This window comes from Galeopterus variegatus, unplaced genomic scaffold (genome assembly GCF_000696425.1).
Source record: "Galeopterus variegatus unplaced genomic scaffold, G_variegatus-3.0.2 Scaffold2500, whole genome shotgun sequence".
In the NCBI taxonomy this organism is placed as follows: Eukaryota; Metazoa; Chordata; class Mammalia; order Dermoptera; family Cynocephalidae; genus Galeopterus; species Galeopterus variegatus.
Window position 1 is genome coordinate 181,085 of NW_007728611.1, and position 13,811 is coordinate 194,895.

A 13,811-nucleotide genomic window follows, 5' to 3' on the forward strand; every position below is an offset into this window, starting at 1 on the left:
ACTTCAGTGAGGAGCCAGTGCTTAGCCACGGTAACATTCACAGGCAACTCCAACACTGCCTGTGCCCAGTGCATAGGCCCCAGTGGTTAGGCCATGGAGACACTCACAGGCAACTCCCACACTGAATACAGCTGAAGTAACCACATGGAGACTACACTACTACATGTACCCAAAACCAAAATTAAAAACATTCTACCCAATTGTCAATATAAAACACATCTACAGGAGGAAATCTCTCACCTCAAAAGCCAGTCCAGAGTAAACAGAAGAACCAATTGCTCCATCGGATGACCAGACACCAACATAGGAATACTAGAAATACAAAAAACCAAGAAAGGGCCGGCCCGTGGCTCACTCGGGAGAGTGTGGTGCTGAGAACACCAAGGCCCTGGGTTCGGATCCCATATAGGGATGGCCGGTTCGCTCACTGGCTGAGCATGGTGCTGACAACACCAAGTCAAGGGTTAAGATCCCCTTACCGGTCATCTTTAAAAAAAAAAAAAAAAAAGAAAATATGACACCACCAAAGAAATACAATAATTCTAAAGTACAACACCCCAAACAGCCAGAAACATTTGAAATGTCTGAAAAGGAACTCAGAGCAACAATCTTAAGGAAACTCAATAAGATACAAGAGGCAAATGACACCAGAAAATGAGAAAAAACGATCCAGGATATGAAGGAAAAAAATTAGAGATAGGTGCCTTAAAAAAGAATGTAGCAGGGGCCGAGCCCGTGGCGCACTCGGGAGAGTGCGGCGCTGGGAGCACAGCAGCGCTCCCAGAGCAACAATCTTAAGGAAACTCAATAAGATACAAGAGGCAAATGACACCAGAAAATGAGAAAAAACGATCCAGGATATGAAGGAAAAAATTTAGAGATAGGTGCCTTAAAAAAGAATGTAGCAGAATTCCTGGAACTAAAGGATTAATCAAGGAAATACAAAATACAACCAAGAGCTTAAGCAGAAGGCTAGAACAAGGAGAAGAAAGAATTTATGATCTCAAAGACAGTCTCTTTGAAATAACCCCAGTGGACAAAAGAAACAAAAAGAAAGAAAAAAAATTTTAAAAATGAAGAAAATCTACAAGAGCTACCAGATGACTTTAAGCACACAAACATCCAAATCATGTGTGTTCCAGAAGGGGAGGAGAAAGAAAAAGGCATCGAAAACAAATTCAATTAAATGACAGTAAAAGATTCCCAAGTATTGGGAGAGATATGGACTTGCAGATCCAAGAGGCTCAAAGATCCCCAAACAGATACAATTCAAAAAGGTCCTTTCTGAGACACATTATAGTCAATCTGGCAAAACTCAAAGACAAAAAGAGAATCCTAAAAACAAAAAGAGAAAAATGCCAAGTCACTTACAAGAGGGTTGCCATCAGACTAACAGCATATTTCTCAGCAGAAACTTTACAGGCCAGAAGAGAATGGAATGACATATTCAAAGGGCTAAAAGAAAAAAACTGCCAGCTAAAAATACTATGCCCAGCAAAGCTTTCCTTTAGAAATGAAGGAGAAATAGTGTATTTCCTAGACAAACATAAACTGTGGGAGTTTTCCACCACACAACCAGCCCTACAAGAAATCCTCAAGGGAGTCCTGCATCTGGAATACAAAAAATAATCACCACCATGAGTACACAAGAAAGATCAAAACCCACTACTAAAGCAGATATGCAAACAAGAAAGGGAAAGAAACTATCTTACCACCTCAAAAAGCCAATGAACACTGAAGCCAAACAATAAAAGAGAAACAGGAACAAAAGATAATTTAAAACAACCATATGAAAATAAAGTGCTAGGAGTAAGACAACATCTTTGAATATCACCCCTAAATGTAAATGAATTGAATTCTCCATTCAAAAGACAAAGACTGGCTAAGTGGATTAAAAAACTAGACCCAACTATATGCTGCCTACAAGAAACTCACCTTACCTATAAAGGCTCACACAAATAGTAAAGGGATGGAAAAAAATATACCACGCAAATGGAAACCAAAAAAGGAAAGGAGTAGCTACTTTTCTATTGACTAAAATAAATTTTAAACCAAGAACTACAAAAAGAGATAGATTATAAAATGATAAAGGAATCTATACAGCAAGAGGATATAACAATCATAAATATATACACACACAATATCAGAGCACCCAGATACATAAAGAAAACAGTATTAGACCTAAAGAGAGACAGACCCCAATACAGTAATTGTTGGGGACCTCAACACTCCTCTCTCAACACTGGACAGATCATGCAGGCAACAAATCAAAAGAGAAACACAGGATTTAAACTACACTTTAAATCAACTAGATTTGGCAGACATCTACACAACATTTCATCCTGCAGCTACATCTCATCACGACATGGAACATTCTCCAGGATATGTTAGGTCACAAATCAAGTCTAGACAAATTTTAAAAAACTGAAATCATTTCAAGTATCTTTTTAGACCACAACAGATTAAAATTTGAAATCAGTAACAAGCAAAACATCAGAAACTATGCAAATACATGGAAATTAAACAACATGCTCCTGAATGACTTATGGGTCCAAGAAGAAATTAAGCAGAAAATCAAAAAATTTCTGGAAATGGGCGGCCCAGTGGTGCACTCGGTAGAGTGCAGCGCTTCGGAGCACGGCGGCACTCCCGCCGAGGGTTCAGATCCCATATAGAGACCGGTCTGCTCACTGGTTGAGCGCGGTGTGGGCGCGACACCAAGGGTTGCAATCCCGTTGCCAGTCGCAGTATGGGCGTGACACTGAGGGTTGTGATCCCGTTACCGGTCACAAAAAAAAAAGACAAAAAGGAAAAAGAAAAAATTTCTGGAAACTAATGAAAATAAAGATGCCTCATACCAGAACCTGTGGGATACTGCAAATAGTACTAAGAGGGAAGCTTGTTACAATAAATGCTTATGTCAAAAGAATAGAAAGACTTCAAATAAACAACCTAACATTATATCTCAAAGAACTAGAAAAACAAGAGCAATGCAACCCAAAAATTAGTAGATGGAAAGAAATAATTAAGCTCCAAACAGAAATAAATGAAATCCAGACCAAAATAACAATACAACAGATCAACAAAACATAAAGTTGGGTTTTTTGAGAAGGTAAACAAAACAAACCATTAGCCAGACTAATTTAAAAAAGACCAAAATAACAAAAAACAGAAATGAAAAAGGAGACATTGAAACTGATACCACAGAAATACAAAGAATCATTAGATTACTATTATGAATAACTATAGGCCAACAAATTTGAAAACCTGGAGGTGATGGACACATTTCTGGACATATACAACTACCAAGACTGAACCAAGAAGAAACAGAAAACCTTAACAGACTGGTACTGACCAATGAGATTGAAACAGTAATCAGAAGTCTTCCAACAAAGAAAAGCCCAGGACTGGATGACTTCACTGTGAAATTCTACCAAACCTTTAAAGAGGACTTAATGTCAATCCTTTTCAAACTATTCCAAAAAACTGAAATACAGGCCATTCTTCCAAATTCATTCTATGAGGCCAGCATCAGACAAAAACACAGCAAAAAAAGAAACCTACAAGTCAATATCCTTGATGAATGTAAATGCAAAAATCCTCAACAAAATTTTAGCTAACAAGGGCCGGCCCGGTGGTGCACTGCTACGGTGCGCTGCTTGGGAATGAGGCGGCGCTCCCGCCGAGGGTTCGGATCCCACATACAGACCAGTTCCCGCTCACTGTCTGAGCGAGGTGCAGGCGCAACACCGAGGGTTGCGATCCCGTTGCCAGTCCCGGTCCGGTATGGGCACGACACTGAGGGTTGCGATCCGTTGCCGGACACGAAAAAAGACAAAAAGGAAAAAAAAAAATTTTAGCTAACAAAATACAATAGCACTTCAAAGAGATTATACATCATTATCAAGTAGGAATCATCCCACTGATACAAGGATGGTTCAACATATGCAAATCAGTAAATTGCCTCTGTTTTAAGATGACATGACCCTATATATAGAAAAACCTAAAGATGCTATCAAAAAATTCTTAAAGCCAATAATGAATTCAGTGAAGTTGTAGGACACAAAACCAATACACAATAATCGGTAGTGTTTTCATACTCCAACAACGAACTAGCAGAAAAAGAAATCAAGAAAGTAAGCCCATTTATAATAGCTACCAAAAAAATAAAATACCTAAGAATAAATTTAACCAAGGAGGTGAAAGAACTCTACAAAAAGAACTACAAATCACTGCTGAAAAAAACTAGAGGATACAAAAAGATGGAAAGACATTACATGCTCATGGATTGGAAAAATTAACACTGTGAAAATGTCCATACAACCCAAAGCAATCTACAAATTCAAGTGATCCCCATCAAAAACCCAATGACATTCTTCACAGAAATAGAAAAAAAACAATCTTAACAGTCATATGGAACAACAAAAGACCCTGAATAGCCAAAGCAATCCTGAGCAAAAAATAAAGCCAGAGACATTGCACTAAATGACTTCAAATTAATACCGCAAAGCTACAGTTAAAACAAACAAACAAAAAACCCAAAGAAAAGCATGGTTCTGGCATAAAAACTGACATGGGGGCCGACTCCGTGGCGCACTCGGGAGAGTGCAGCGCTGGGAGCACAGCAACGCTCCCGCTGCGGGTTCGGATCCTATATAGGAATGGCCGCTTTGCTCACGGGCTGAGCGCGGTGCAGGTGACGCCACACCAAGGGTTGCGATCCCCTTACCAGTCACGAAAAAGACAAAAAATAAATAAATAAATAAAAAATAAAAACTGACACGGAACAGAATAGAGAACCCAGAAATCAATCCATATACTTACAGCCAGTTGATTTTTGACAAAGTCACCAAGAACATACACTGAGGAAAGAACAGCCTCTTCAATAAACGGTACTGGGAAAACTCGAGATCCATATGTAGAAGAATGAAACTAGACCAGTACCTCTCACCATATGCCAAAATCAACTCAAAATGGATTAAAGACTTAAATATAAAACCTGATACTATAAAACTCCTAGAAGAAAACATAGAAGAATCACTGCAGGATATAGGCCTGGGCAAAGACTTTATGAGTAAGACCTGAAAAGCACAGGCAACAAAAGAAAAAATAAACAAATAGGATTATGTCAAGCTAAAAAGCTTCTGCACAGCAAAGGAAAAAAAATCTATAACAGAGTGAAAAGACAACCTACAGAATAGGAGGAAATATTTACAAACTATACATCTGACAAAGGATTAATATTGAGAAAATGCAAGGAACTCAAACAACTTAACAGTAAAAAACCAAAAAATTCAAATAAAAAATGGGCAAAGGAGCTGAATAGACATTTCTCAAAGGAAGACATAGAAGCAACCAACAGGTACAAGAAAAAAATGCTCACGATCACTAAGCATCAGGGAAATGCAAATCAAATCCACCCAGAGATATCATCTCACCGCAGTTGGACTGGCATTATCAAAAAGAGAATAACAAATGCTGGTGAGGATGTGGAGAAAGGGTAACCCTTCTACTGTTGGTAGGACTGTAAATTTGTGACACCGTTATGAAAAATGGTATGGAGTTTTCTCAAACAACTACAGATAGAACTACCATACAACCCAGCAATCCCTAAATATACCCATTCATTTGGGTATATACCCAGCAATGCTATAGGGTATATACCTAAAGGAATGGAAGTCATCATCCTGAAAGGCTATCTATAGTCCCATGTTTATCGCAGCTCTATTTACAATAGCCAAGATATGGAACCAACCTAAATGTCCATCAACAGACGATAGGATAGGGAAAATGTGATATATATACACAATGGAATACTACACTGCCATAAAAAAGAAATCTTGCCATTCACAGTTACATGGATGAGCTTGGAGAAAATTAGGTTAAGTGAATAAGCCAAGCAGAGAGAGAGAAATACCACATGTCCTCACTCATAAGTGGGAATAAGTAAGAAAACAAATAAGCAGGCAGGCAGGCAGGCAGGAAGGAATCAATCACAATATGTTGAAATTTCAATAGGAGAGAACAGAACTGTGGTTACTAGAGGTGGGAAAAGGGAAGATGAAGGAGTTAGGCAGGCAGGCAGGCAGGAAGGAATCAATCACAATATGTTGAACTTTCAATAGGAGAGAACAGAACTGTGGTTACTAGAGGTGGGAAAAGGGAAGATGAAGGAGTTAGCCAGAAATTAGCTAAAGGTCACAAAGAATGATCACATTTGTAATGATGAAGATATTAATTATTCTGATTTGGTCCTCACATATTGTACACAGGTTTTGATATTCAACTCTGTACCCCACAAACATGTGTAATCAAGTATATTTCAGTTAAAAAAATAATAATAAAAGAACAATTATACTGTTCACAAGTTTTTAAAAACTTTGTTATGAAAAATTACAATTGAAGCAGTTGGTTTATTCCTAGGTTCTTTTCAGTGAACTTCTGAACAAATGTTAACTGTACAATGCTAGCTAAATACATGAGAAACACCAGAGATAGTTTTGGAAGAATGCTTTAGAAAAAGCCCATTCCTAGCCCATTTGTGGTGAGGCATTAAGCGCTAGACAATAGGCCTGACAAACTTGCAGATCAAAGTAAACAAGTGGCAAATTTATAAAAGCCCAAAGTTAAGGAACTATGGTAGACTGGAAAGTAGCCATAGGACATTACGGATAGAGGCTTCTTGTACGTTAGACAATGCACAGGTAACTAAATATAGAGGACAAATGTAATTACTAGCTGCAAGCAAGCCATGGGATCCAGAAAATACCCCCCGAATCTCATTTCCTAGTGTTTCTCAATGAGAAGATAATTTGTAACTATTGAGGTCAAGTTGAAGATTTAGCAACAACAGAAATCTTTATATCACAGATAGAAAAATTTCCATCATGTATTCCTCAACATCATTTTTTTTTTCAGCTATAATTTACCACTTATATGAAATAATGCAGACCCTTTAACTAGAGACAAAGACCTAATTTTTAAAAATGTAAGAACCACAGTATAGTTTTTCCTTTTTTTTTTTTTTTTGTCCCTTTTTTTTTTGAGACCGGCCGCACCGCGCTCAGCCAGTGAGCGCTGTGAGCGCACTGGTCATCCCTAATAGGATCCGAACCCTCGGCGGAAGCGCTGCTGCGCTCCCAGCGCCGCACTCTCCCGAGTGCGCCACGGGCTCGGCCCCACAGTATAGTTTTTCTAAATTGCCAAGCATCAACTTTACTTTTGGTATAAGCAGCCTTGAAACAAAGTCTGTATTGTTTTTGGCACACAGAACTCTATGGAGAGCACTGAAGATTATTAAATTCCCAAGCTGGTCAATAGTTGACAAGTTCTAATTTATACAGTATAAGCAGCCTTGAAACAAAGTCTGTATTGTTTTTGGCACATAGAACTCTATGAAGAGCACTGAAGATTATTAAATTCCCAAGCTGGTCAATAGTTGACAAGTTCTAATTTATACAGTACCATTTTTTCCTTTCCTCTGGCTATAATCCCAAGATGGCGTTGCTCCAAAGGCAAATGGATAAACTTGAGAAGCTGGAAACTTTTAGACTATCTATCCTACAGTATACTCCTCCCTCTCCTTCTGCCCATTTTTGATGTCATCATAAGAGGGTGTATGTCCTTATGGAGGTAGCAGTTTTTAATATGCTGTATAACCTAGAGTATGGAAAAGATACCCTTCTGCTTTATTAAAACAGAGCATTCTTTTCTCCAGAACCTCCTGCACACTACCAATACTTTTATTTCAACATCCATCTCATAGGCTGAACACTGAAAGTTAAAAATGCAATTCAATAAAGAATAACCTTTTCTAAAAAACTTTATTGCTAAAAAAGATTGTTTTATTGGTTGTGAGATTCTCAACCATCAAGACTGGAACAAAACTTAATGTTTCTGTTCCCTATGGTACAAAATAGCCATTTCATGGGACTTTGTTTTTAATTTAGGTTTGGCAGTGGATTCAGCAAAGTTTAGATGATAAAAGGGTATCAAGAAACCTTATTTATAACTTAAAGTAACATATGGGCTAGAATTGGAAGACCGCCTTCCATCAAAGAAAGGTCATCTTTCTTTGAATTATCTTAATAAGATTAATTTCAAAATTTAAGGCTGAAATTATCTAAGACAAAGTCCAACATTTCACTTTTTAGCTTTTCCCAGATGCGACACGGCAACTGAAATATTCCTGGAAATTGTACAGGAGACTTCCCTGAATTTATCGCAACCTACCTGAATCTATCACAACCTACCTGAATCTGGACTATGCTTTTCTGACCTCTTCATACAGTCACAGCTTTCATTACACAGCTCTAATAGCAATACATCATGAATACAAACACTGTGAAAAACAAGGGCCTAATAAAGCCGATAGAAAAGCTATTTACTAACATTGGCACTACTTTTAGTCATGCTATTATAGATCACATTTTATTGATGTGCATAATAAATAGATACAGAAAAATGTTAAAAATGTATGACTTAACTATCTAATTAAAGCTGAATAAACTAACCTAGACAGATTTTAGTTTATCAATGAGAAATGACAAGAGTAGTTGGATATAAAGAAAAACAAAAAGAACTTTACTTTCCTATGTAAATACAGGTCAAGGGACCCTTTCTTCTCAAAAGGGTTGATAACACCAGTTCTTAGCAATAAACATAAGGCACTTGTTTAGATTATAACATCACTGCATTTTTTTCCACTTCTTTTCTAACCCTGTTTTCCCCCCACAGTATCATTTGAAATTAATAGAATGAATGAGGCAAATGTGAGATGAACCAGTTGAGACTATCAGAGCAAGATAATACAGTACAATGTTTTAGGGGTGATGTCAGGACATAAAATGAACCCAGTCAAGGTCCTCTGACACCAGACAATATATCCACTATCAAGTAAACCTGAAAGAAAATAAAAGATTTATTTAATAGTTCCAGTAAAATTGGGTTGGAATACAATATACATGTTGGGAATTTAGCTCCTCATGGGTGGCACCTGCATTAAGAGTTCTGAGTACGTATGAATATTCATTCTAAGACGATCTACATCATTTGAACATTGTCAAGACAGATAAATTTCAATATACAGTAGAGTTTAAGCAAAATTCACACATACGCCCCCTATTATGGCTGGTGCCTCCTCCAAAAACCTCATTAGTAATAGAGGTAGCACTAGTGTTCTTTTCCAATAAGAACTTCAGTTGCCACTCATAAGAGAAATTGAAAAAAAGTTTTGTTTTTTTTGTCATCTGTTAAGATGTTCCTGAGTCAGGGCCAGTTAATAAAACATAACAAAGCACTGAAGTTCAGTTTGCACTTTTCTTTACATCACTAAACTGTTAGACTAGGATATGGAATGCAGGTCATGTACTATGAAAGGTTGGTTTTTAGCACAACTGTTCAATCAGTAAAAGGATCAGGTCTTTTGTAAATTCTCTTCAGAGTATACTTTCTATAAACTAAAAGTACCATAAAAAGTCAATTATATATACAACTGATTCATTTTACTTAATCTTATTTGCTCAGATCTTGCAAATGCAATGAGAATATTGAGCCTGAGACTAGTTGTTAGTGTGCAGGTTTAACATGTTAAGGCTCATTTTTCTAATCAAAATAGCAGTTCTTAATTTTCCTTTCAAATTATGAATTACATTCATAGTACCTGCCACCATCCTAGCCCTCAATGAAATCTTAATGCAGGAGCAGCATTCTACTTTGTTATGGAATTTCTCTGACACCAGCACTTAGCCCTTTCTAGAAAGCTCTGATCTGCACTAGCCTTACAGCATGTTACATTGCCTCTGACTTGCACCTCTGTTTCCACCTGCATATTTTCACAGAAGCCCAACACAGATTAGTTGAAATATTGACACAACTGTTTTTCAAAACAATTTATTGCATCATATTTGGTACCTTATGTTTGACAACAAAAAGGAAATTACATCTGTAACTGCAGGAAAAAGAAGCTGGTCTGTTATTGGAAAAAAAAAAAAAATCTTGGGCCCTTTAAAAATTACAAAGTCTTGGGCTTGCCTGAAACAACTGAGCAAGAAATATATTCTTAGAAATGTAGGGCTTCAAGTATTACAAACCTGTGACACTGTGGAAAAATTCCAGAGGTATCTAAACTGCAGCACTTTTTTTTCTGCATATCGTGAACAAGGCCTGCTGAGGTTTTTAACTATTAGTCTCTTGATCAGTCATAGAATGGTAGTCAGAAGTTCTGCTCTTTAACGTCAAGCCATGGTAGATTTTCTTTTTTTCACTCTTGGGTGAAAAATTCATGCTTGCTAATTAGTTGGTGCCACATCACAGTGCATTTGGTTCTTGCATTACAGTTTTAACAAGTTTGGCCAAAACAATGCTGAAGGGTTTTGCATTGTTGTTTTAGTTCTTCAAGTTTAAGTTAAAATTGAGATTGTTCCAACTGGTTCCTTCAGTTAAAAACTGTGGTACAAGAACACCAAACTGATCATGTACAGTGAATTTTGGAAACACAACAAGCGTTTTGAATACCTTCTAGGTTTCTTATAATTCTGCTTGGTATCTATATGTCCCAGTTTCTACAACATCAAGCATCTGTTGTAGATTTCTCTGTAAATAGTGATTCACATTGCATACTTCCTATGGTCAGAATCAACCCCATAACAAAATCAGTCAGATGCTAAAGCCCCAACAACTCTTTGTGCTCAGTGAAAGAATCCAGTGCTAAAACAGCATTTATGCTGTCTGAGATATAGTAAAATCTCACAAGACAAATTTAAAGTAATATTTCTGCCACACACCTGCTTTATTAGCTGTAACAGCCTCCAGATTTTATATAAATTAGTTTAAAAACACGGGTGGGTAGGTAGGAATAAGATATGGTATCTTTTTTTAACACCCTCAATTTTAGCAGCTTTTAATTTTTTAAGAAACTGAATCTATATCCTGTAATGTTAGATATTTTATATATACTTTTTCAGCAGGATAAAAAACGTAAAACACTATTTGAAGGCAAAAACATTTACTCCTCTCATTCTGTGTAAGTTAGAGCAATGCAGCAGGTGCGTGACAAAAATATTATACACTAGATATGGTCCAAAGTCATCCCATTTGTTTGTTTAATGATGTTCAGATTTCATTGGCCAGTTCTTCAGTTTCTGCAGAACTATCTCCATTAACTGTGATCTTCATATCCTCTTCATATCCAGGAGGCATGAAAGCCAAAGCATAAGGGAAAAGCTTATGACAATTTGCTCTATAAACTTCAGCAGCTTCTTTACAGTCTCCTAGGCTACCATCACACAAGGCTTCTAATACCTCCATACATGTCTATAGAAAGAAAATAAAAGTCACATTATAATTTTTCCAGAGAAAAGGTTTTTACTGTGAATTTGACATTTCAACATCAACAGATTTCAAAATTAAGGAATAAATGTACAGTCATGCATCGCTTAATAGGGAAACATTCTGAGAAATGCGTCCTTAGACAATTTTGTCATTGTGGGAACATCACAGAATATACTTACACAAACATACATGGTATAGCCTACTACACACCTAGGCTATATAATATATAGCCTATTGCTCCTAGGCTACAAACCTGTACAGAATGTTCTTGTACTGTAGGCAACTGTAACACAGTGGTGTTTGTGTATCTAAACATACCTCATACAGAAAAGGTGATGCCTTGTGCTATGACATTATCACAAAGACAGCTATGATGTCACTTAGGCAACAGGAATTTTTCAGCTCCATTACAATCTTATGGGACCACCATTGAATGGGGAGTTCTACTGTTGACCGAAATGTTGATATGTCGTGCGTGACAGTACACATTTAAAACATAAATGTTTTAAAACAAAAACATTTACTCCTTCATATACATTCCATAAGAATATTCAAGACCTATCTTAGCCATTTTTCAGAACTACAGGGTTAATACAAAAGGATAAACAGGGACAAATATATAAACAGGGATACGACTAAGGTGAGACAAGCAGATGTACAAGGTGCTATATCTGAAGAGGCACTCATTCCCAACAAGTGCACAACCCTACGTGGTAACTTTACCTTGGCCTAGCCTGGCCCGGTGTATAAATGTCAAAATTTACAATGTCAATTACTGCATGTAGGCCTTTTAATTTTTTTGGAGGCTTAGAGCCAGCCAGCAAAATCAAACATAGTTTTTAAACCTTACATCAAAATCAGAGAGCACCTTAAGGCATGTCCAAAAACTAAGCAGAAATGGGTATCTCAAATATGAAGTGATTATATGAAAGAAAAATTGGTTCATGAAAATAAATAATTCTTTTAACCAAACCCCTAAGTAAGTCTGCTTCTTATATCTTTAAATAGCTAATGTCGACTTGCATTTCTCATGCTTTCTTAATCTTTTCACTTAGAAAACACTACACTGTTTCCAGATAAATAATATTCTACAAATCTTACCAGGCTACAAAGGACCTTGAATCCAAGTTCTAATCTAAATGATGTGTTAATTAGCAACCAACAAGTCCAATTTTTCTTCCTTAAAGATACTGCCTTCATTTACTATTATTTTTATTTATTTATTTATTTATTTATTTTGTCCTTTTTGAGACCAGCTGCACTGCACTCAGCCAGTGAACGCTGTGAGCGCACCGGTCATCCCTATGTAGGATCCAAACCCGTGGCGGGAGCGCTGCTGCGCTCCCAGCGCTGCACTCTCCCGAGTGCGCCACGGGCTCGGCCCCATTTACTATTAAATGAATATATTTAATTGTATTTCAGCAAGCACTTTTTTATCTGGCCGATTATAACACAAGGTAACTTGTCCTTTGTTTTTAAGTCTAAACTAAAATCTGTTCTTTGCAACACACCCTTATTATGTTTTATTAATACTTAATCTCATATGGCATTGCAAGCTATAAAATGAATATTTTAATTTAGCCACTGGTAAGTACATCTTAAATATGTCAGAATCTTCACTGGGACCACTGCTTGCTCAGAAATGCCCAGAAATCCAAATAAGAATTGAAATCCAAAAATAATTATGGAATATATATATGATTTTACTAAAACGGTTTTCTAAAAAAGTTATTCTGAGTTACAGATGTGAACCTAGGTACCGAATGCCAAGTAGTCTGGTGTGCATGCACACATGTATGTATGCGCACGCACGCGCGCGCGCGCGCACACACACACACACACACACTCTCTCTCTCTCTCTCTCTCTCTCTCTCTCTCTCTCTCTCAAATAAACTTAAGTTTCTGATGTAGATTCATAATGGTTTGGAGAACAGCATGCATAAATGACACAAAAAATGATTTCTCCTGGTTAAAATTATTCTCCTGATGAAAACAATGTTAGGTATTCTTACAGAAAGATTATGAAAAACTCTTTACCTGGAGGTTTCTGTTGGTGAGGGATTCATCAAGTGTTGTTGCCAACTCTACAGCTCGCTTCTGACTAGAAGGATCTAAATAATATACCATTTTGGCAGCTAAATGAGAAGGAAAAAGGAAATTTGTTTTATTTCAAGGTAAAAACATCTTGCCCTCTACCCACTTAAATATAAAATGCACGGTATATGTGCACACAGAGTGTGGCACACTTTACTAAAAAAATGGGAATATCCATTGGAGACACTGTTATTTAAAAAATTAATCCTGAGAGGTAGAACAGAAATAGCCTGACTGTCCAAAATAGAANAACCTAGGTACCGAATGCCAAGTAGTCTGGTGTGCATGCACACATGTATGTATGCGCACGCACGCGCGCGCGCGCGCACACACACACACACACACACTCTCTCTCTCTCTCTCTCTCTCTCTCTCTCTCTCTCTCT

General features: G+C 37.2%; 1 protein-coding gene across 1 annotated transcript in view; it reads right to left on the reverse strand.

The window, feature by feature from the left end:
• Window positions 1-8,555: 8,555 nt before the first annotated feature.
• Window positions 8,556-13,811, reverse strand: part of NAA15 (N(alpha)-acetyltransferase 15, NatA auxiliary subunit) — an 87,987-nt gene continuing 82,731 nt past the window's right edge. Inside the window, exons 21-22 of the mRNA XM_008581993.1 lie at window positions 13,369-13,466; window positions 8,556-11,313 (exon numbers count right to left, since the gene is read on the reverse strand). Of these exons, the coding sequence (XP_008580215.1) occupies window positions 11,113-11,313; window positions 13,369-13,466 (299 nt within the window). The 3' untranslated portion in view covers window positions 8,556-11,112. The remainder of the gene's footprint in view (window positions 11,314-13,368; window positions 13,467-13,811) is intronic.